General features: G+C 39.7%; 1 protein-coding gene across 1 annotated transcript in view; it reads right to left on the bottom strand.

Moving 5' to 3' along the window:
• The window catches only part of LOC119904053 (sodium-driven chloride bicarbonate exchanger-like), a 34,818-nt gene that overhangs the window by 7,068 nt on the left and 2,438 nt on the right, over window positions 1-25,312 (bottom strand). Inside the window, 18 exon segments of the mRNA XM_038720436.1 lie at window positions 207-312; window positions 465-710; window positions 1,014-1,147; window positions 1,321-1,495; window positions 2,112-2,203; window positions 2,317-2,463; window positions 3,154-3,241; window positions 3,375-3,532; window positions 5,710-5,798; window positions 6,962-7,147; window positions 7,462-7,622; window positions 8,141-8,279; window positions 8,416-8,568; window positions 10,093-10,174; window positions 19,548-19,612; window positions 21,195-21,300; window positions 21,303-21,324; window positions 23,883-24,668. Of these exon segments, the coding sequence (XP_038576364.1) occupies window positions 207-312; window positions 465-710; window positions 1,014-1,147; window positions 1,321-1,495; window positions 2,112-2,203; window positions 2,317-2,463; window positions 3,154-3,241; window positions 3,375-3,532; window positions 5,710-5,798; window positions 6,962-7,147; window positions 7,462-7,622; window positions 8,141-8,279; window positions 8,416-8,568; window positions 10,093-10,174; window positions 19,548-19,612; window positions 21,195-21,300; window positions 21,303-21,324; window positions 23,883-24,668 (2,935 nt within the window).

The raw sequence follows: 25,312 nt of genomic DNA, 5'->3' as shown, positions 1-25,312 counted from the left end.
AATATAATCCAGCCCACATGCCCTTAATCTCCTCTGTTCAGCTTCCTCCATCTGGGAGAGCATGCCACTTTAAGGTGGAAAATCCAAATGTGTCTTTTCAGTCTGTCTTTGTGAAACTCAGTGATTCCTGGTGTTGTGTGCCTATAAAACCTCCATGACTGACAGATCCGTTTTTGTTTTTTTAACCAAGTCGGCGTGGGTAGTACCTTGGCCTCCAGTGCCTCCCAGTAAATTTCTGAGACAGTGATGTTGTTGATCTCCCAGTATTTCAGGGTTCCATTGGTAGGGTCAGAAGGTTCAACACATGAACATCTGTGGTAACAAACAAACATCTGGGTTACTAAGTAATCGCTCATCTGTCTGGGATTTACAGTACCTCCGAGAAATAGACTTAGCAATTTTTCTTTTTTTGTCCCTACTACAAAGTATAATAGTATATAGTGTGAAAATTGGTGTCCACATACGAGTACATGGTGAGTTTGTCCAGGTTCATGTTCTTATTAAAGGGATAGTGGTCTCCAAGGTGGACAAGTTTTTCCAAGGCCTCGTAGATGAAGATGATGCAGATGAGTGAGGCAAAGGCTTCCTCTGTAAAACGCGTTATGTAACAAACAAGGGAACTGGCATCTGTAGCCACCAGCATGATACAGAGGAAAGCTGTCCAAAGACCAATACAGGTTCTCAGTGACAGATAGGACAAGCCATACTCCCTATGTGGAGATAAAGGGGGAAGAGAATAATTAATGCTGAATATATGCGAGATAAAAAAATATCATAAAATGATTATGTACTGTATGTAATGTGGTGGATTAGTGGAAGTCATTATCACAATGGAATGACATGGTATTTTGTCCATACAATCAGAACATGCTCATTGGGAGGTCAGATGTTCAATAATGTCCACAAAACGTAACTCACAGCAAGCCGATAAACATCAAACAGTGTAATCACAAAATGATGCAATGCACAGATTAAATGATTTATGCGTACAGTCACACAAAAAGAAAACATACTTGCAGAATTTGAACAATATCTTTTCAAATACAAGCACTGGCCCTGTGCTGCCCAAAATGGTAAGGGGCTGCCCGGCAAACAGGGAATAGGCTATTCCAGTCAGTGAGGCTCCGAACAGCGACTCAATTGCACTCTGGGGAATGGGAAAGCACAGAGAGATATTTGATGGATAGTTACCTTTAAATACTTTACTGTATTGAGCTACAGCTGTTGTCTGGTTTAATTAACTGACAGGCTAGCACAGTTTACTGCAGTGTACAGCTAGTCTTGGCAGAACACTGTGAACATTTAGAGGATGTGATTTACTATGCGTCCTTCTGTTGCCTCGCCCAGTAGTCCTCCAAAGGTGATGACAGGGGACATGCAGGCACAGTAGAGGAAGAGGAAAGAGGCCACACACTGTAAACTAAAAGCATCAGTGTAGTCGGACAGGTAGTGGGGTGCCTTGCGCTTGATGTCCAAAAAGAGACCACCAAACCATCTGGGAATATAAAAAGAAATTTGTCTCTCATGTCATTTAGTCACATGTGAATTTTTTTTTCTTGCTCTCCCTCCATTGCCTTTGTCCCGATGTTCAACTCCTGAGCTTAGTGTGATATGCCTCTATAATAGAGAAGTCGAGCTGCAAATAGACATCTCAGGGAAGGATGTTTCTATGGAAACCACTTTATAACTACAACTACAGACCAAGTTTACCCAGAAATAACCACTCAGCACTATAGTGTACATGTTGTAGAAAAATTATATTTGATATTGTACATTTCAGAAAACACATAATAAGGAAAGACTGATGTCCATAGCAATGCATTATCTTAAATAAAACTGTAGTTTACTTGTATTAAATTATTCCACATGCCAGGGATTAATATATTTTCTATTAGATTCATAAATCACAAATCCTCTGCAACAAAGTATTCAGAGTGCAGTGAGTGGGCTGCATGCTGTACTGCCATAGCACTGCATGTCCACATTTTAGTAAAAGGAACATATTTGTGAAAATAATCTCTCTTCACCTGTGTATAAAGACTTGACGCTATTCTACTGGTGATCAGAATTCACTTTAAACAAAAACATTCTTCCCCTTTGTTATTCCTCACCTTCCAGTACGCTGCAGTTCTGGACCCCCGTGGCCACCTTCCGCCTCTTCCTCATCACCCTCTACTAATCCGTTACATTTCTTCCTCTTCTCCTGTTTAACAAACAATCCTAAGCAGTTAGTTTATTTTACCTTACTTGTCACATGATTGTCATAGAAGAAAAAGAAGAAATAAAAAACCACCAGCCAAGTAAATTGCTACTAACCTGAGAAGGTACATTTTTTGGCGGCTCTATCCGTATGGACGGGTCCCACTCTCCTGGAGGCAGGACTGTCACTTGATCGAGGAATTCATCAATCCCAGCGATCAGATCGTTGCGGTCTTTAGCTTTATAGGCAACATCATGGAAAACCTGGAAATAAAAAAATAAGGAAGGCTGATTAGGACTGCCCTCCTGACTCAAACCTTGACTCAGTGATTTGCACTGCACTTGCTGCACTGTATGTGCAAGTTTCACCATTTGCATTTGACAACCTTGCATACCTGCATATACTTCACAGACCCATGGATATTTTAAATGCAGGAATGTCTGCCAACCTTTACTGAAAACAAACAAACAGGCACATTCACACTTATGTCTCTGGACTAACTTAACCCCGTATAAACATGTGCCTAGGATAGCACAGGCTAGCATATTAGGACCTGCTTACTGCTAAACAACAGTGCTGGTTGGCTCACAATTATCCCTTATAAAATATCCAGTTTCATCAAATCTACTCATTCCAAAGTGTATAACAAAGTTTGGACTTTGTCAAAGCCCATATTTTCCTCAGTGATGATGGATGGCGGCCTAAAATCCAGACAAAAAGGAGGACATGAGGGCTGACTAATCGCCAAAAGCATGTCATAAAAAGCTCTGAGCTGTGTTTCATGCTGAGAAATGTTCCATCACTTCAAGAATTTGTTGAGTTCTGCTGGACTGTGAATTTATGCAAAGTGCCTGCAAAAAATCTGAGTAACGACATCTGGTTGACATTCAAACCAATCCACCCTCTTCAAAACATTACTGAATAAGTAACACAGTAACAAGGTGAATTCATACCTCATCTGTCATAAGTGTTGCAATGGACCTTCCAATCTCATGATACTGAGGCGCTCTACCCAAAGGCCCTAAAAGAATGAACAGAAACCTAAAAACAAAACCAGATATTAATACAATGTCAAATCAGAATTAACTTAGATGCATATTTACTTAATGTCAGACAGAGAAAAAATATTTATATCAGAAGCTGAACTGGTTTAGTTGAATCAGCCAGCAGTAACCTTGTGGCGATCGGAACTTCAGCCAGCCCACTGAGCAGGACCGCCGGTGAAAGGCGGACAAACGCCACCACCGGCTTGTTCAGAAATTCCAACTCTCCCACTAACACGTTACACGCCTCGGCCCCAACTGGGATCTTTTTCATGAAGTGAAGATCTATCTGAAAGAGGACACAAAGCACAGTGTTTTAGTGTATAAAAGACCTTGAAAACCTTTCTTGTAAGCTCACTGTCTAGGCTGCTTTGACCGAGAGCCTGCCAAAAAGTAAAAAAGAAAGTATATTCTATAAGTAAATGGATGTTTATCATCACATTAAGCCTCAAATTAAATGGTTTGACTGGATTCTAGTCTAAATATAATCCTGGACCTTTGGATTATATTTTTGACTGTGTGTCATATGACATGGACTGTTTGTTCCTTCATAGAGTTTATATGGCTCTAAGGCAGCTGTTGTGCACAATCCACATGCATATTTTTGACATATTGGTCATGACTTACATAAAAAACATTTCTCTTCACTGTCTCACAGTTATAATAACACAGTTGTAAATAATAATGTACAGAATAATACACAGCTGGTGCAAAGGGGGTTTTTCATTGCTGCAGTGTTCTTAAATGTATAAGTTGCAAGATACCAGGGCTCGAGACTAATGGCGTCCTGTCAACCTGGGAACAATAGAAAATGTGTTTGGGACAAAGAGAAATATTCTCTGGGACACCTCTGGGACGAAAGGGATTGTGTTTATTTATTCTCATGCAGTAACAGTTCTATGTTCTGATAAGGTCGACTAGTGTCGAGAATCATCTCCACCCTGCTAATGCAACTCGGCGTAGCCTACGGCGTGATAGTAAAGTAAACCTCCACCCCTGCGCACACTGAGACATGCCAGCAGACTTGCTTGTAGAGTTTTACATTATAAACATCTAAAACCTGATCCACAGCCTGGCTCTGTTTGGGACTGTGAGCTGCGCTTTTAATGTGGATTTGTGCTGAGATTCCTACCTGATCACAAGTATAAGTTTCGGTTTCGGTTTATATCTCCGATAAAGTGCAGTGCACTTGTCTCATTCAGAACAGTCTGAGGGGGAGCACAGCAGAGTATAGGTCAGGTAGACTTATCAAAAAAATATTTTGAATTCCCATTAAATAATGATTTTTTTCTGGACATGTCAGAGAACACAGACATGTGGGAGAGATTCTGAATGTGTAGAAATTTTTGAACATGAACAGAAAACCTGCTGAAACACAGGAGCTATTAAAATCCAGGAGTAATAACTTAATTAAAATTAAACCAACAGATAACATTTGTTTTTAAATCTTTGATTGAATCAAGAAAAATAAATATTATTTATTTTATTTGTTTTATAAATTTTATGACTTTATCATCATTTATTATGTCACTAACAACTATTGAGGATAATAACAAAGCAAGGAAATAACATTTTGATTTTGGGACGCTTAACATTAACTTCAGGACGGTTCAAGATACGTATGTATAAGAAAAAAGCTGCTGTGGATGATTTGGTTCAGTCAGTTCAACAGTTCTAAAAACCCACTCATGTAAGCAGAACACATTTCATATAACATATAACATATAGCTAACAAAACACATGAAACAGTTCAAATATAATAATAACTCATATACAGTACATTGTGCAAATGGATTCAAAAAGGATTTTATTTTTGCTGTCTGTGGTTGTAATGTGGTTATCATTAATGCTGAATACTTGGAAACATGGTTGTAATCCTAATCCCTTGCTAGATGCTCTCTCCATTAAAAATACCATCAATGGACTCACTAAACACACTAAATAACTCTGCTGATATAGTGCAAATATGGCATAAGAACAAGAATAACATTTGGGCTTCAGTACCACTCCGACAGAAGTGCAATTGCGACATTGATGCAAGATCATTTACACAAAGTATCAATACATATAAAGATACTGAGTGACAAATAAATTACGAGCATTCACAATGTTAATTAAATATACGTATGTTTCCACAAATTATACTTAAAGCATGAAAGGAATTTACAGTTCACAAAAATGGTAATAATTATAATTATATTACTGAATTATTATTGTGGATGCATGAATTTGCAGGCAGCATTTTATTGTTGCTAATAGAGGTGGAGCTAGCTACCTTTATATACTGGTAGACATTTCATCTATAAAACTGAGTAATATTTTATAAGATGATCTTATGTCTCTGCATATAAAATCTTACTTTACTTATTTTACTTTACTTTGTCAAGTTTTTTTTTTTATACACAGAACTTGAGAAACACAGGACTGTATGTGTTACAGTGCACCTGTGCAATGTGTGTGTTATACCTTGCTGAAGTCCACAGAACTGTTCTCTCTACTGACATCCCCTTTCCCATCTGAACCCGCTAACTGGGACTGGGAGGATGTCATCTGACCTGGAGAATCAAGACAGGAAAGTTATGAATCAACTGCAAAATGTTCTCAAAATTTCAGCAACTGATGATTTCACTAAATATAATGAGACTGACCTATTATACAGACTATCTCTATAAAGGAAAACATGAGAAATGGTCACACACAGAGGGCAGAGGCCAGCTTTTACCGGTGCTGTTGTGGATAAAACCATACAGATTTTCATCACTGTTGTTGTCTCAAAAAAAAAAAAAACCCGGCTCATGTTAACGTGATTACTGCCAAACTGCCTGACAGGTCTGGCCTAATTTCTATATTCGTTCAACAGCAGGGCCAAAAATTAACACAAATTATAGTGTTTAATAAGCTCACAAAGCATGACGTGGAGATTATCAGCAATTTTTGCCTCGAAATGAGCTTGATTTCCAGTAAACCAGAAAATGTAACAAACTGTTTGTTCTGCGTAACTAATTTTGTCATGTGGAATGTTGGCAAACCTGAAGCTTATAAAATGTAGTTGGCATTGATATAGGCAAGTAATGCTTCCAAATACGAGCCTGTCCTGTACTAAATTCAGCCCCAGAATTCAAACAAATAGTTCTTACACTGTGAAGATCAAAAGCAGACACATTTGCATATTAATAGATTGTACTTTTGAACATTGTTTTTTTTATCTTCAACCACTCCAAATCAACAAAAGCAGCCTATTTGGGGTTGCCAGTATCACCAGAAAATCAAGAGAATAATCCCCTCTACAATATGTTATTTAAGTATAAGCTGGTAAAGGGGCAAGGGCATACTGTGTAAACCAGCACCTGTTGACTTCAGTGGGGCTGCGGCAGGTGGGTGGGCAGATGGTGGGTGGTGGATAGAATCAAGAATGAAGAAAAGATGGGAACATACGCAAGTTAAGACCATATGCTTATAAGACACATACACATATTGCACATTCACAAAGAATCCTCACTTACAGCTCTACTTGGGACCCCCTCCTCACAGTGAGTTTGCATATAGTATGTCAACATGTTGTGACCAGTTCAACCAAAGACTCATTTGACCTTCTTAGAATGTTTTATTTAAATAATTATAAAGTGACCAACAATTCACAAGAAAAAATGCTAATTTAGAAAATCGTTAAAGATATACAGTATATTTGATGGTTTCACAGCTGTCCCCTTTTCCTTACCATTCTTCTCCAGGTGGAGCTCTGATGTCCGTCGACCCATGTCAGCAATGGAGCGTACAATCGGTAGGCGATTTGCCAGCTTCTTCTGGTTCTGGTGATGGTGCTGCTTCAGGAGTGTTTCACGCACTTTCTTTCTGAGCTCGTCTCCCAGTGGTGAGTATAGCTCCTGGTGGTCCAGGACCATGTCTGTTGTGGACACAGACAAACCATTTAGATACGTGTTTCAGGGTTCTGGCTGAGGCTTTTGTCCTGTGTGACTTGAATTTAGTGCAAAGAAGGATTAATCTCATATTTGCGGATTACAAACTGCGTCAAACAAATCTAAGGAGCAGTGTTAAGAAAACGCATGTAACCTCTGCAGTATGTGAATTGGGAAGTTTTGTTTTATTTACTTCGAAATGAGCTTTACAAGATTGAATAGTAAGACAATATTTTCTAAATTAAGTTGACAATAACTGTAATTTCGTCATTTGCTACAACTGTCTCAATACAGTATTTACCTGCAATCTCTTCAATAGTATTAGCCCTCATGTCGAGCAGCACAGTGCTGTTGATAATGCAACTTCGCAGCTCAAACAGGCTGTGTAGGGACAGAGTGGCTACGTAGGGTTTACTCCATCGCTCTCCTCCGTCCTCTACATCCTCCTCAAACTTCAGCCACCTGTAACAGAAGTTTGAGAACCAGTCAGGGGAGGCCAGCAGACGGAAAACTGGCGGGCCATCTGTTCTAGCTGCAATAACAACACACATTCATTCTAAGTTCCCCCACCAACATACAGCTTCTCTCTCTCTCTCTCTCTCTCTCTCTCTCTCTCACTCATTTACTCCCCTTCCGTATTGCTGCCTCTCATCAGGGTATAGCTATAAATAAAATGTGTCTGAGTTACCATTTTAACAGAAGGCCATAATTTACATGATAAATTAATTCTACATCTTGATTTACATTGACAATTATCAAAGAAAGAGCGCAACAAAAAGTAAACTCCCTTAGCATTTACAACAATGAACAGCAATTACTTAATGTAATGGAAACACAAACATTACACACACAGCTATATTTCTCATCAGTATAAGTGGGATCATGGGAATTTCCCGATCACTGTCCATTCAATCAGAGCTTTCAGTCATGTAGGTCATGTGTGTAGATGCTACCTTAATGAGATGACAGACTAACAGTACCTGGCACTTTCCCTCCACTCAGAGTCCTCTCCGTCCCTCACACAGATTTCATCCATCTCTGTAAAGAGGTCGTGAGGAATATGCTCCTCATCATCATCCCCAGTGCCGAGCAGGAACTGCACTCTCTGGGAGGGAGTGTCTGGGATCACAAGGGATTGCAGTGAGTGGCTTAAACAGGAATGGTCATGCCAAGGATCTTAAGAGATAATTACCAAAGGCATGAATATATTTATTATATGCTACAATGCATGCACGTCCATGATTGTGGCCAGTACCATAAGAAGGGGACTCTCTACCCTCCACCAAGGTGAGGGCCGGGTCCCTGCTCCTCTTCCTGTGTTTGTTTCCATGGTGATGGTGCCGGCGATGGCTGCGGTGTCTGGTACTGCCCAAGGGGACATGGACCCCGATGTAGAGAGTCCTGTGGCCTGGGGACGCATCACACAGTGGTTAGAGGAGGATCAACTGCAACGCGTTTGTTTGTGTGTGTGTGTGTGTGTGTGTGTGTGTGGGTGGGTGGATGTGTACTCTATCAGGAGCTTTACAGATAATCATTATTATTTCACTGATCACAATTTGGCACTACTTCTTTGTTACTCCATTAAGCTTTATATTATTTATGCTACACCCTGATCATGAAAAAGTTCCTTTTTAATAGTGTACAATCATCTTGTCTCCAAACATGTATGAAACTAAATAGGACATATTATCTCTTCCGGGTCCTTGCCATTAAACTATTATGTAGTGTGTTCATACTTCAAACTTTATCAACATTAATTTTATCGACAAACAATTAATACATAACTAAGTGTGTGCAAATATGAATTAAACCTAATAATTAAACCTTTTGTTAAAACAACATGTCTTGTTTTTGGTTAGCAGGGGCATATATTTATAATATTATAATCAAAAGTATACAAAATTAGCGCTGTACTGGGGATGAGTGATCTGATAGACAAATATACAAACACATTTGACAATTTGTATGGCATGAAACTACATAGTAATGCAGTGAGATATATATGGTAAAGCATATTGCATGATGTGTGTGCATATGGCTGTGAGAAGGACAGTGTGAATCAGTTCAAATACATGATGTGTAAATTGTAATGTTGCAATTATCTAATAATGAGGGATTTATGTTCATATCTACTATTCTTGTTAGTAAATTACTGTGCATAAACTCAAAAATAAAAAACGTGTGTGTGTGTGTGTGTGTGCATGTGTGTGTGTGTGTGTGAGAGAGAGAACATGTCTGTACAGTGCTCTCCAGGATTATCAGTGCAGCTATGCCAAAATGCTGGGTATATGCATAACAAAAGCAATTAATTAAAGTCTTCTGTAAGCAAAAGAAAAAATTTTAAAGTTTAAAACCAAAACATGCCATTACCCACTGTGTATGGGATGTTGTTCTGAATATAGTCAATTAAAAAGCACTGTATTAGTTATTAATACCTACCATTTTTTTATTTATTATTGGGCAAATCCAAATCGGGTTTAATACAGATGCATTCTTTAAAGAAATGCGACACAGTGTATAACCTTTTTTATAAGTGCTTACACGTCTCAAAAGTTTTCTCATGTGTTCAGCATAGCAATAGCCCGACTTATTTTGTGGTTTCAAAAACCAATAAGCCGAAGCCTTTTTATTTCACTGAAAAGCTGGATATTGTTCTCTGTGTGTGCAGATACACATGGGGAAAGCTAGTGTCCTTCAGTAACTCAGTTGTACTGTTTGTATTTTTGTTTTGATTGTCCATGTTTTTCAGTGGTTATGAAATTACTGCTGCGAACTCAGCACACCCACAGTTTCTACCTCCCACTCTGCTCTTGTCTTTTAACTATGAGAAAGCTGTCAGGAGGAAAGCAGTAGGCGGACGAAGCAGCAGCAGCAGCCTTTCAGTGCTTGAAGCTTTTTGTTTTCGAGATGCAATCAGTGTTCGTCCAGGTACCTTCAAGATCTTCCTGCCCAAAGCTGGTTCCCTGTTGGGATCTTGTTCTTCCTCTGTCCAACACAGCCTCGTCATCATTCCTCTGTTGGACACATATGGTGACAAACAGACACACACAAACACATATTCAGTATTATAAACACTAATCAAGATCACAGGGGTACACTCAACAGCACAGCTGGAACTGGAACATGAAACAATATATCTAAATAAATAAAATGTTTGTTGACTTGGTGTTGCCTCACAGTCGAGGTCATTATGAGTTATGAGTGAACTTGAAGGGAGGGAGGTGTTACATTTTGTGTGTAGTGTTACAACAAAATGTTCTCAATAAATAAGAACTTTTTAATTAAGACATTTGGACTTATCGTCCAATTTATTGTTTCCATATTAGGTTTATATAGAACACTCGGGTAACAATACTATTACACTATTCTATGCATCTTAAAGAAATAATATCCAGAAGCACTTTATTTAAAACATTGCATGCACCTAGAAAACTTACACTGTACTACACAAAATATATCATCTTAGTCCAAACAAAATGCTTTTCCTGTTGGGGACCATAAATTACCCACTTGCAATTGAAGTTTTTCTTCTGTTCAAGATGCTTCCTTTGTAGTGTTGCTACTTTGTTAATGGCACAAAGCACAAAGGGTGAATCACTGCTCGACTTCCTACACGAAAAGTTACATATTAATTTATCTAGCTTGTTGTTTTGTTTTGTTTGTATTACTTCTAACTGGCTGTTTTCTAGTAAGTTTGGTGGGTTTTTTTATTGTACTATCACTGACCTGACTTCTTCTACCATGCACATGTATCACACATATAACACACATAACAACAATAACCCTTGTGTTGTGGTGGCAGCCCGGCTGACGGTGAGTGTCCTGGTTTTTTCTCCTTTTTTATCAGTTTTTCTGTTTTTTCCTTGGTTTTCTGTTCCCTGCCTGCCTCCCTGTGTTTTCTCCCCTGTGTGCTCTCTCTCCCTCTGCTTCTGAGCCCAACCAACTACCTACACCTGCATCTCATCAGCCACCTCGTCAGCCTCCCACACCTGCCAGTAATCATCTCATGACTGCCTGTATTTCAACCCCGGTTCTCCACACCATCCTCGCTTGATCGTCGTTGCTCCATACCCGGTGCCACCCCTATGTTCAGGCTTCCATGTTTCTTGTTTTTTCACAGTTTCCCTGTGCCTTGTCGCTGTCTTCCCTAACCCTGTCTCTCTGTCTGTTTCCCTCCCAGGTACACTCACCCTCGTCCTCCGTTCAGTCGGCTGGGCTCATCCACTGGCCCACTCCTCCTCGGACTTCCCTCACGGCGTCCTCCCTGTTCCCCCACCTCTCCTCGCTTCCTCGGCCCCTGTGTTCCCCGGCTCCCTGGCCCCCTGTCTCCTTGGTTCCCCGTGCCTGTGCTTTCCCAACATCCACCTCTTCCTCCACTCCAGTCCCTTTACCCATTTCTCCCTCAATAAACCTCCTTCCCTCCGAACACAAACTTTAAAATAGGGAAGTGACAGAAAACAAGCATAGAAAAAAGAACATAATCCTCAGTGCCGAGCATTTGTCAGATTACAAGAGAGACTAATGAATGACCGCTGAGAGATATCCTTTCCGGTCCTACAGAGCCGGGAGGTTGATTATCCTGTCATTGTACTGGACACCTGTTCCACGTGTGACAAAAGTTAATAAGCAGTTAACCACAACCAGTTACAATTTTTTGACAGCTCAACAAGAGACCTGTAGCAGGACATGCAGACATTGCCATAGCAAGAGATGGCTTAGACCACATGGATGTGTTTGATTAGATTCAGGTCAGTGAGAGAATCAGCATTCTGGGTGTGAATGCCGGCCTTCTTATGTAACACTCGTGAAAGAAGATGAGAGGGAGTAGGTGGTGAGAGTGAACATAAACCATCATTTTTCATTTAACATAATAAAAATTCAACACCAGCTTTGACCTCTTTTCTAAAAACGTTTTGGAGCTTTTCAACAGATGAATTCTGAATCTGAACACCAAGACACTTTCACAACTCATTATGAACATTCACAGCTAAATTATACAGCCTCAAACAGTTACTCTAATGAAAGCACCAGGTCACCACTGTACTTCTTAAGGTTGCTCTTTAATAGTCAGCTAAAGCGTTAGTTGATGAGAAGAGTCTTAGTCGGCCAAGTTTTCAATGGTTAGTTGGCTGCAGAATAAAACAACCTCAAACTCCATTTGGGGGCAGAAAGAGAGTATCAGGGGAATTGTCATAACACATACCTTTTCTCTTGTAACACGGAAGTCACGTACCAGCATTCATCAGATTACTGACTGCTCATAGATGTATTTATTCATAGACATATGACTATTAGGACTGAACAATTATTTGAGAAGTAAGAAACCAAAGTCCAGAGCCTCTAACTGACATAATTTCCCCATGTTGGTTATTTCTGTTATTTAATCCTGTTAATTTTGTGTGTTCATGTAACTTTGTTTCTCCTTGAAATATCCTATCGCCTGTGGTCACGTGACTCCACCCCGTCCAGTCCTGCTCAGCCTTCAGACTGGAGTTAGTGATGATAAAAGTTACTCTGACAGACTCGAATCTTCAAATCCTGTTCATTAAAATTAACTAATCTTTTTTTGAGTCATTTCGTTCATTTCCTTCATTTGAACTAGGCTGGTTATTGCGGCGCTGCAGCCCTCTAGTGGGCGATGGAAAAAACAGAGTAGTTCTCAAACACGGAAGGCTACTTAGCTAGCTTTAACTGAAAAAGTACGATACACAAATTCACCTCTCACCACTCATGGATAGGGACATTAGACTACTGTATGAATGAGCAATTTATAGATATAATGATAGTAATTATAATTATATATACATATACAGTGGGTACGGAAAGTATTCAGACCCCTTTAAATTTTTCACTCTTTGTTTCATTGCAGCCATTTTCCAAAAATCAAAAAAGTTCATTTTATTTCTCAGTAATGTACACTCAGCACCCCAACTTGACAGAAAAAAACAGAAATGTAGAAATTTTTGCTAATTTATTAAAAAAGAAAAACTGAAATATCACATGGTCATAAGTATTCAGACCCTTTGCCGTGACACTCAAATTTAACTCAGGTGCTGTCTATTTCTTCTGATCATCCTTGAGATGGTTCTACACCTTCATTTGAGTCCAGCTGTGTTTGATTATACTGATTGGACTTGATTAGGAAAGCCACACACCTGTCTATATAAGACCTTACAGCTCACAGTGCATGTCAGAGCAAATGAGAATCATGAGGTCAAAGGAACTGCCTGAAGAGCTCAGAGACAGAATTGTGGCAAGGCACAGATCTGGCCAAGGTTACAAAAAAATTTCTGCTGCACTTAAGGTTCCTAAGAGCACAGTGGCCTCCATAATCCTCAATTGGAAGACGTTTGGGACGACCAGAACCCTTCCTAGAGCTGGCCGTCCGGCCAAACTGAGCTATCGGGGGAGAAGAGCCTTGGTGAGAGAGGTAAAGGTCACTGTGGCTGAGCTCCAGAGATGCAGTCGGGAGATGGGAGAAAGTTGTAGTAAGTCAACCATCACTGCAGCAATCCACCAGTCGGGGCTTTATGGCAGAGTGGCCCGACGGAAGCCTCTCCTCAGTGCAAGACACATGAAAGCCCGCATGGAGTTTGCTAAAAAACACCTGAAGGACTCCAAGATGGTGATAAATAAGATCCTCTGGTCTGATGAGACCAAGATAGAACTTTTTGGCCTTAATTCTAAGCGGTATGTGTGGAGAAAACCAGGCACTGCTCATCACCTGTCCAATACAGTCTCAACAGTGAAGCGGTGGTGGCAGCATCATGCTGTGGGGGTGTTTTTCAGCTGCAGGGACAGGACGACTGGTTGCAGTCGAGGGAAAGATGAATGCGGCCAAGTACAGGGATATCCTGGACGAAAACCTTTTCCAGAGTGCTCTGGACCTCAGACTGGGCCGAAGGTTTACCTTCCAACAAGACAATGACCCTAAGCGCACCGCTAAAATAACGAAGGAGTGGCTTCACAACAACTCCGTGGCTGTTCTTGAATGGCCCAGCCAGAGCCCTGACTTAAACCCAATTGAGCATCTCTGGAGAGACCTGAAAATGGCTGTCCACCAACGTTTACCATCCAACCTGACAGAACTGGAGAGGATCTGCAAGGAGGAATGGCAGAGGATACCCAAATCCAGATGTGAAAAACTTGTTGCATCTTTCCCAAAACGACTCATGGCTGTATTAGATCAAAAGGGTGCTTCTACTAAATACTGAGCAAAGGGTCTGAATACTTATGACCATGTGATATTTCAGTTTTTCTTTTTTAATAAATTTGCAAAAATTTCTACATTTCTGTTTTTTTCTGTCAAGATGGGGTGCTGAGTGTACATTACTGAGAAATAAAATGAACTTTTTTTGATTTTTGGAAAATGGCTGCAATGAAACAAAGAGTGAAAAATTTAAAGGGGTCTGAATACTTTCCGTACCCACTGTATATGTCTGGTCTGGTTGTATAGTAGTGGCGATTGCATATTGACAACATATTTCTGTGTTTCTTACATGGTTTGAATTTGTTTGCGGCCCTATGGTGCTTCATAGAAAGATGATGGAGAATGATCAAGAGGAAATGAACGAAATGACTCAATCAAAAAGAATAGTTCATTTTAATGAACAAAATTCAAAAGAGTCACTTTTTACCATCACTAATTGCACTGCAGTGAAATTATTTTCATTGTCTCTTATTTTAGTAATTGTTCCTTTGTTTTTTTTTATTTCACATTTCATACTGATTGGCTCCTTTCACAGAAAAAACATTTTGGGCAAAAGATGTTTTACAAAATGGAACTTTATATGTAGCAGCTCTTGTTGATCTGAAGGGTTCCAACCTGTTCAAAACTTTACAAAGTGGCTCAGGTGCAAGACCAGTTAAACATTGTCATTAGGCTATAAGCACGAAAATGTAGAAGTAGCCTATTAAAAATAAAGGTAGCCTACTCAAAGCAGAAAGAAAAATGTCCCATATGACTGTTATACTATTAGCCTATATATCATATCATTAGATTGTTATTCCTCATGCATTAATGAAGTTGGTTGTGGTTTTTTATTAGACTGCTATTAATGATTGTTTTTAGTATTAATCAGCTGATTATTTTCTCCATTAATCGATTGTAATAAATTCTGAAAATAGTGAGAGAGCCCTGCGTGACACCTTGCATGCTTGTTTTGTTAGTCCAAGCTTCAAAATCAATAAAAATACATTAAAATAATAAAACGTTAAAGCAGCAAATCTTCAGGTTTATAAAGCTGGAACCATGAAATGTTTTTACATGAAAAATTACTAATGCTAAATCAGATACCAATTTAGTTTCTGTCAATTAGCCTAACAGATGTAGTTCTACTAGCTGGACTTGTATAAGCTGTTAAGTAATTAAAATTATATAAAAACATCATATTTAAACTCTCTAAAAGCCTATTTTTTAAAGTAACTAGTAATTGAATGGCAAGTTCTGCAATACTACAGTAGGCCTATGTGTACAATATACATTGAGCACTGCTGTTCATTGGGCTCGTTTGGGGCCAAATCTCTTTTTATTTTTGATAGGCTACATTTGTATTTTTGAAATACAATATGTATCAATAGTCTTTTATCAGACTTACATATTTTTATAATTTCTATTTGTTCGGGTCAATTATAAACTATAGTTCAAATTGAACTGCAAATATTTGAGTGGCTACTCCTCTAACATGCGTTATCGCACTCCAAACTTTTGATAAAACTTGAGAGCCCTGCCGTTAAGCCTAGTTCACACTACACGATTTTTTGCCCGATTTGCCGCTGGGCAACCGTCAGGCTGTGATCGGGAGTAAATCAGCGGTCGATCAGCAGTCGCCAGTCAAGCCATGTGTGAACTATACAATGAGGCATCAAAATGGCTCCCCAACACATTTCTGACACATCGCCGACGTCTGCCAAATATTTAGCATGCCAAATATCTGGAAGAGTCGGCTGACTCGATATCCACATCCAGCCAATGAGAGCAGGCAGCAACTTTTTCACCGCTGAAAGTCGTGTAGTCTGCACACGGCATTAGATGACAGGCAATACAGATTTACAGCAACTCCAGCCGGTGTTCTGTCGATTTAGGCTACCTAACGAGATGTGCTACTTAGTGGTTATGCGCATGGCTATGATCCACAAGTGTGTCTGTTTCCATGCCCATAAACCTTGTTGTTGGGCATGCAGTCGAGACAGTGGCTCATCGTCAGCATAAAAAAAATCATTATTAGTCTATCAGAATATGCTGAAATGATGTTATAATATAATCAACAGAATATATCATAATACTGTGAGAGTTATGGGATTGGAAATGGGAACACATAAGGTAGCATTTTTCAACACGCCAGAGGGACTTGATTGACTCATTACTGTCCCCTGACACAGTGGGTGTTTTTCTCCCAATTTTTTCACCACAATGAACCCTACCTGGCACAATGACTCCAACAAGACTGTCTGGCACATAACAAGAAAGGGTGCTTTTAATAACATTATAATTAGCATTTTAACATGGTAAAAGAGAGAGTTATTGGGATTGATCATCTGTGGACCATGTAGGCCTATGTCTTTTTAATTGTCATGAGAATCCAATAGTTGTTGATCTCTCACTTAGGACCAAAGTGTTGGAGTGAAAAAAGTGTAATTAAAAACAGACTGTATCCTATAATTACATTTTACAATTTAAGCCACTAGCTGATTAAAAAAAAGAATGCATACATAAAACACTCAGTATGCAGATCTCTGCCAGGTGTGTCTTGGGGCATGTGGGTGGGGAACGGGGAGTGCAGGGCAGGCTGTGTGTCCAGTGTGCTTAAGAGTAGAAATTTTTTTGTATAATAAACTGAAAGTTTTCTTATTGAGATGTATGCAATGTTTTCAAGTGTTTTTGTATATAGTAGTCTCAGTGTTCTTTAAGATAGATAGAATAGTGTAATTATTGTAACCAAGTGTGTTGGGTTTGCCTAACTTAATAAGGAAACAATGAATGGGACAAAAAGTCCAAACTTCTTAATACATTCTTATTTATTTATAGCATTTTGTTGCAACACACCACACAAAATAAAACCTCTAACAAGTATGGAAGCAATCTGCAGACGCTTCAGTTCAAGATGAGTCCAAGCTTTTCAATGGATGTCAAAGGCCTGCAACAGACTATGTAAGCCTTGTTTTTAGCGTAGCTCATTGCCTTAAATGCCTTTTGCTACATCATAACACATATTGTAAAATGGCGAATACTGTTTTAGGATATTTAAGTTTGAGCATAAGCTGTCAATAAAATAGGTTTTTCAAAAACTATATTAGTAAGGAAAACCACCAACACTTCAAACATTCATCCATCAACTGATCTGCTACAATGCGTGCTGAACAATCTCTCATGACTACTTACTGGAGCTGAGGACCATACTGGTGTTGATTAGTGCACCAATGGTGTGGATTTAAGAAAACTCATTTGACACTGGCTTTTACTGTAAATCACAGGCAGCAAGAGATTAAGAAAGCAAAAACAAACAAACAACTGCCTGTGCTGCTGGAGAGATTGCTGCAGAACCAACCCTGGCTCCTAGAAATTACGATCAAAGCACTAACTAAAGTAGATATTTTTATCCTGAAAGCTTGCTTGATATCAGCTTTTCCCTGAGCCATCTTGACCACCAGTTGACAATCGAGGCATTATGATAATGAAGGGCACTGCTGTTCACAGCTGCAGCACCACATGGGCTGGCCAGCCCACAAGGCTGATGTTGATAATCTGTCTACAAATATACAGGGCATGGGATCAACATCCCTGCTCAGATTAAACTGCCTGTATTTGTTACTAAAACACCAGCCACATTAGCCCATTGCACCATGCTCACATACAATGGTTTATAAAAACACTATTTTTTTACAATTGCTAACAAATATTTCTCAATAATGTTTACACTTTTTCAAAAAAGTGCACAACCAAAGTCATTGTGGACTAAATAGTGAGGGCCTATTACCATTCCTTTACAGTTTATGAAAGACTTGTGGCAGGTGACAAAAGAGTTCAAGTGATGTAGCATATGGGACGATGTGGCATTTCACCATTCTCTTCTAGTCAGAGTGGTTTAAAGCACATCCCTGGCAACACAATTTATTCATCCTAACTCTCCATTCTTCAACCCCATAGGTATAAGGAATTATATACATCCATGAGGAATTATTTTCCACATGGATGTGAAAAGTTTATGGCCACTGAAAGTCCACATGATCAGATGCCCCTGTTGGACGCAATGAATGCTGCATGTCTGGACATATCTGCAAGGGATTGCCAGAGATGGCCTCAGATGTGCAAAAAGATCCATTCCCAGGTGTGTTGCAAGAGAGGACGTAAGGTGTGATGTGGATGAGAACTTGTGGCCAAATGCAGAAGGCAGGGTTGATTAACATGGCATGTCGGTAAAGAGAACAGAAAAGTTCTGAAAAAACTTGAACTTCGTATATAGAAATTGTCAAAAACTGTAATGCTAATGTAATGATAAATTGCAATCTATTCTGTTCCCTGCCTGAAGGCAATGGTGTGTCCAGAATTTCTGACTTGGCTGGGAGGACCTCATATATTTTACAATTATATTCCTTAATAAGTGCACTAGAATCAAGTTCCACTTGAAGCATCTGGCATGATGGTTCTGAATAAAAACCAGATGATCAGACTTATAGACAAAGCTGTTTGCTAGGTTTGCTGTTTTTGTGCAATATAATGCAATGGGATGTTAACACATCCATGACAGACACGAACAAAGTAGGTTCTGAAGAAATACAGGAATCCAAAGATAAGTATAGTGGTCCAATTAGGCAAAACTACACTCCGCTAATAATCATCGACTCACCAGAAAAATCATGTTGAGGGACTGGCAAACCACACAGCTGAAGTGATATCACAGGATGTGGCACACACTTGAATCTGATCCCTACAGATGGCTGCGGCGATTTTGTAGCCATCAGTGGCAGCAATATCATTAACTGCACAGGCTTTCGTGTGGCACTGTAATCCTTAAATGTCTCTGCCATAAACTTCAGCATCCTGTAAGAGGTCACATCGGCACTAATTTCCAGAGCCGCCATTTAAGGTGTTTTACAGCTTTGAGCCCTCACTTAGTATTTGCAACCATCAACTGCAAGATGGATCAGTAGTAGTTAGCAGGAAAAAGCTCTTTTCCAGTTTGTTGTTTTCTGGGGGGGGGGGTTGCCAGAATATTATGCTCTTTTTGTACACTTAGAGAGAAGGGTAATTGTGAAATACACCTTGCCCTCTGTTGATCACATATCAATATGAATATTTCCTCAAAGAGGTACTTCACGTCAATAAACAAGTGATTTCGATTGCCATAATGTTACAACAGTGAAGATGCAGATCAAGTCTCATCCTACCTGATATTTGAAGAGCCAAGGAGCATCCAAGTTTTCAGAATGCATGAGCTTTCCCTCTGTTTCCTCTGCTATATAATCAGCTAGACAGTGTGCAACACAGTCTACAGGCATGAGCTCTGCAGTGCAAACTCGTGCTGCCCTGCTTCACACCATGCCTGAAATGCTGGTGCCCTTCTGTTGTGTCAAACAACTGTCATTTGTGATTGATCTATCGGCAGAGCTATAGTGTCTCATCATGAGATTATATCTCTGACATCATCGCTGCTGCACAGCAGCAAGAAAAAGCTCAATTTTTACTGTGCCTCCTCTCTTTCCTCTTTTTGTTAAGTAAAGCTATAGACAAGCTTGTCATGTTGCATCAAATCAACTCGTGATTCAATGTCAAATCAACTTTGTCAGTCTATGTACACTTTGTCATCTAAGACCAAACATTTACCTCATTTACCATACAAAAAAATTTAACATTTTATAGTTTGATCCTCATAGTGAAATATGTAACTGAATGTAACTCACCAAACTTCTACGCCCAACTGATGAACCAAAGGAAGAATTGATCTGAAAGATAAAAAGATAGAAATGTTATGTGTGTGTGTATAAATACACATATATATTTATATAAGCATAATCTATAAAGTTACAAGTTCACATTTAAACTTTTTTCCCCCTCCAAATCAGATAAAGATTAACTCTGACATGTTATTTTTAGATTCTTAAATGTTCAGAGACTTTTAAGGCCAGGTCGCTGCCTTACATTTTGAAACCAAAGCGACATGGCTCTAAAAGTATAGTACGAGAGCAAAGAAACTCTCAGCCAAAAGCCTGTCAGTCTAAAGCCTTCTGCTAAATGGAAAAATCTGTTTTGATGTAAACAGCAAATGGGACAATGACAACAAATCTCCTCCAAAGTGTTCAGCAAAGAGCAATGAGGATGGGCCCACATGTCTCTGAGAACATCCCCTGAGAGGCTTTATTTTCTTTTATATCACCAGGATTACCAGACTTCTCCAGAAATACTTTTTGTGAAGATAACTGTGAGAGCTAGCTGCCTGAGTATGCATTTGTACAGCTTGTAGCTGTGCAACTACAACATCATCCCAACGTACATAACATACATACAATAAAACATAAGATGACACAAGGTCACTCCTGTCTGAATTTACCATATTTATAGGACATCTGTCACATCAGGGATTTGTCATATATTAAAGGAGATAACATAAAGTAATGAAACATCACTGCAAGGGTAAATGTTATATAGCATACTGTAAAACAGCATCAGCATTCTCATACATTAAAGAAAAGCATGAAAGCCTAGTGCTGTTCAGAAACTTTCACATTCTAAAGGTTAAGTCACATGTTGGCTCACTAAAATAGATTGAATAAAATGATCACAAACGATGCAATATCATATTGCAAGTTGGCATAGGTACTGTCATTCATCTTCATTAGCAAGACAAAGTCCTTTTCTTAACTGCTCTGCAGTTGAGCTGCCAGTGCTCAAAGCTCCACAGGTGGAGAGATATCGACTCTGCTTCTAGCATTTCAGTACATAGATTAAGCTTGACAGTGTGGATTTTTTGAAAAGGACGTCCTGATAGATGAATCTACATAAGTAAATCTTTGTCCCAAGAGATCAATGCTCTTTACCGTTGGCAGCAGCGGCTCTATCGGAGTGCCTTGGTCCGTAGCGTCCATCGTCTTCTCCCAGCAGTGCACCGTATCGGAGAGATGGAGCAGAGACCTCCGCTGTGTATAATCCCGGCAGGTGAAGCAAAAACTGAGCGACCACACAGCGGTCACATGTTTAAATCACCGTTGGTCAGCGGCTCGGTGATGATTTGCGCCTCTCGTGCTGCTCTCCTCTTTCATAAAAACATGCGCATCTCTGCACGCTGACGTGGAGGCGTCACTCTTGAGATGTTGATCCTTTGTTTCAGACGCAGAGGCGAGTAGAGAGAGACCGCTTCCAGAGGTAGTGGTGACTGTAAACTAAATCCGATAATCAATGCCCATCGAAATATAGCTGCGGAATGACAATGAGATGAGAAATTTGACAAGGTTTGTGTTAAAGTAGGAACTCACTGACCTTGAGGATGAACCTAGGCCTTTACCCTCGGGTCCAACTCTGGGTGCAGGACTGTTCCAGTCATCCATGCAATGCATTTATATAAGGATAGGTTTAGTTGTACAATTGTATTTGAATTGTGAATTTAAGTCCTTAAAGCCTACGTAGGGCTACACTTTTGTCTGTTGTGATCAGGGAGAGTGTTCAGGCTACTTCCCTCTTTGATGTGTTCATCATGTGTTTTTTAACAGCAGGTAATTCCTTTAACTGATATAAAGTATCGCCATCTGTTCACCACCACGTGTGGTTGAATCCAGAGGCAAACCGCAGTGCGCCCTTTAATTGAGTCATAAATAGAAGTTCGTTTATAGTAATTTTTTTAATCTGTGCGCTTCAGATATCTCATAGCAGCCCCCCAGAGAGCTCCGGGCCACATAATGAAAAGCTGTTTGATTACAGAACCTGCATTCAGTTATCGCCATCTGCTGTTTATCCCTGGGAAGACTTATGCTGACTGTGAAGAGTGAGCATTTACACACTTTACAACACGCTTTATGACAAGCTTTATGACATTTAAATATCACACATATTACTGACTGCTGTGAGCATCTCCCTCACAGTGAAATTCGAATAAAGTATATATTGAGCTTATTATGTGTCCAAATTAATTATATTTCTTAACGTCATTGATTTAATTTGATAGAAAATGCTACCTTTCAACACACATTTTACAAGGGCACGTGTTGTCTTCTCCGGGTCTGTACTTTGCACATTTTCACACAGGCAATACTTTATTTTTGATGTCACTTCCTTTGGCTGCCGAACAGGAAACTTGTCAACTTCACAGTTTTCAACTTTCACAGTGTGTAACTATGAAAAATTAATAATAATAAGTTTTCACCCTCTTTGGCAAAGTAAAGTCATTCCAGCCAAATGTTGCTGCAACAATCCTTATTGTTGAATCAGATTAATGGCAGATCCATTCAGTCAAGCAGGGATTCATAATTGTTAATGACCACCTGGATCGATTTGAATTGTGATGTATATAAAAGTTAGGCTACACATTGACTCTATTCACAGTGCTCCCCATTATTAGGCACCAATTATTTTTAATAATAGCCTAAATAAACTCTTTAATTGAACTTGGGCCATATGGGAGTCTCAATAAATGGACCTTTGAATCCGTGAGCTGTTTTTTTTTTTTTTTTCATATTCTAGACCAATCAGTAGGCTATAAGAGGGACTGTCTCGGCTATCACATGTGAAGAGATATGCGATGCACGAGTGTCTCTCTTAATCATCATCTAATTGGGATAACTTCTAATTGATCATTAAAAATTCTTCATTTCATTCACTTTCGTTTGGAGCTCTGTCATCGACCTTGCTCCACATGACGCGTTCACGAAAAATAGCTACATTAAATTCTTTGTCTGTTTTAAATGCATTTGAAATGCATAACATTTTAATAGCAGCATGATAAAAAAAGATGGCTTACTTGTCCTCATGATAACATCATTTATTACGTTTCAATCACATTACAGCAGATACAGATATTTTCAGAACAGCATAGCATATAGGCTACAGGCTATGAAAAATAAGCGGTTGAAATAAAACATTTTTAAAAAAAAGACTAAGTCTACATTACCAACATTTACAACTTCTTTAACCACAGGTATCATGAATGTAGCAGTGATCATTAACGTCATAAACTTTTGGTAGCCTACGGCTTTGATAAAGTACAAAATACACTTTTTTTTCACTGACAGAGATTATTATGCCAGCATATGCTACACAAGAACATTTTAATGTACAGATTCTCATTATCCTTCTTTACTAACAGTTCAGGCTACTTAACAGAAGAGGCTTCGCTTTTTAAAGCACTACTTATGAATCAGATTTAATCTAATTTGTGTACATCTAGTCACTATCACCAAAATGTTCAATATTATGTACATTATATTCATAATTACAGTGTTTGTTTTTTGTTACTTTGCCGTGTGGAAACAAGGCGCCCAACCCATTACAGAACTGAGTAGTCCGTAGTGGAAGAATTTACACTTTGGCCATTAACTGTGGAGGTGACAGTCTATTTAATCTTTTTTATTATTGATTAACCAGATAGATAGATAGATAGATAGATAGATAGATAGATAGATAGATAGATAGATAGATAGATAGATAGATAGATAGATAGATTCACATTTCATTGTTTTTAACTGTGAGCATAGAAACTGTAATAACCAATGTCCTTTGTGCAGTTTTTCTCACACTCTCTCTGTGCCAGCAGCTCAGATTTTAATGGGGACACTGTCTCTGAAACCGGCGTGGCAGAAGGTGAGATCCTTCTCCTTTTGGCCTGTTCAAAGATACCAGAATCGCTCGAATCAATTGACTTTATGGAGGACGGCGTCTCTATCCAGCTCGACTCTGACGTTATGTCTTTGGGTTTGGTCTCCTCCGAGCCGCCGATCGGTGACCTCTCTGTCGGGATGGAATCTCCCTCCTCAGCCAGGTAGTTAGTGCCCGCTCTACCGCCGATAGAGTTAGCGGGCCAGCAGGAAAAGACCGAGCTGGATTTGCTATTTACGCCACAGTACTGCGGCGGCGTGCGTCCTCCCCAGCCTGACGGGTCTGCGTAATAGCCAAGAGGCCGGTTGGAGCAGCCTGCAGTCGGCAGGGGAAGAGCCTTCACTCCGGCGGCTGCGTAGGACAGCAAGGTGGCCGCGTTACCGGCGAAATCAGCAGCGTCGTATGCCGAGGCAGCAAAGTCCAGTCGGTTGTTGGCAGGGGTGACAAACCATCGCTGCGGGGGGGTGGCAACAGTGGGCTCCTCGCTTTGCTGCGGGGATAGCAAGCTGTTGCCGAGTGGGACGCTGCGCTCCGTGCCAGGACCAGTCCCCATGCCAGGGTGAAAGCGAGATTTGGCATAAGTGCTGACAAATTGGTCCTGCAGGAAAGAGCTAGGCATGGCATATCTCGCACCCGGCACGATCTGTGAACGCGGAGAGTCACCCGGTGATGGAGTTAGGCGGTCGATGTCGCAGCCTGTGTAGACACTGAAAAGATGGAGAGAAAAACAGAGAAACAATTCAGTAACTAAGCAGTGCGCTGTGCTGGTTCTCTAAAAACCAAAGAAATGTAGGTCATTGTCCATTTCACCAATGACTTTATTTAGTGGGAAATGTTGTAATAATAATGTATAGATAATTGCAATGTTTAAAAACATTTATCGTATCAAGTATAACCTTTATGCAAGTGGAGTATTTGGAATAAAGGCCCACTGCCTTATACAAAGAAAACAAATACGATAAATGCAAAGTTGCATTCCCAAAAAGTTGGCGCTTTGTTCAGAATTTTCCCATCTGAATTTTATGCATCAATATGAAAACCGCCCGTCAATATGCACTTATTGTCAATGCAAGCCAACCCGAACTCACATGAACACACGAGTAATAATGTCACCAACAGAATATAAAGGACCGATTTTAACGAATATTTGGATACTAATGGGTTTTTTTTATCAAATATTTACAAGACATTTCTGGCCTAAGACATTTGTTAACATGAAAATTATAGTACAAAAAACATTCATTTTTTAGGCCCCTGATTCATTTTCAGAATATCATCAGGCCCTTCACTAAATATTCAGCAGAACTATAGAAGTGTATTAAGCTTTTAAGAGGTAACCTGATTGTTGAGC

Source organism: Micropterus salmoides, unplaced genomic scaffold (genome assembly GCF_014851395.1).
Source record: "Micropterus salmoides isolate LMB-PRFRI ecotype aquatic unplaced genomic scaffold, ASM1485139v1 Ms_hic_scaffold_15, whole genome shotgun sequence".
NCBI classification, from domain to species: domain Eukaryota; kingdom Metazoa; phylum Chordata; class Actinopteri; order Centrarchiformes; family Centrarchidae; genus Micropterus; species Micropterus salmoides.
Note: the sequence above shows the minus strand (reverse complement) of the source record. Positions and strands in the feature narration are given on the sequence as shown.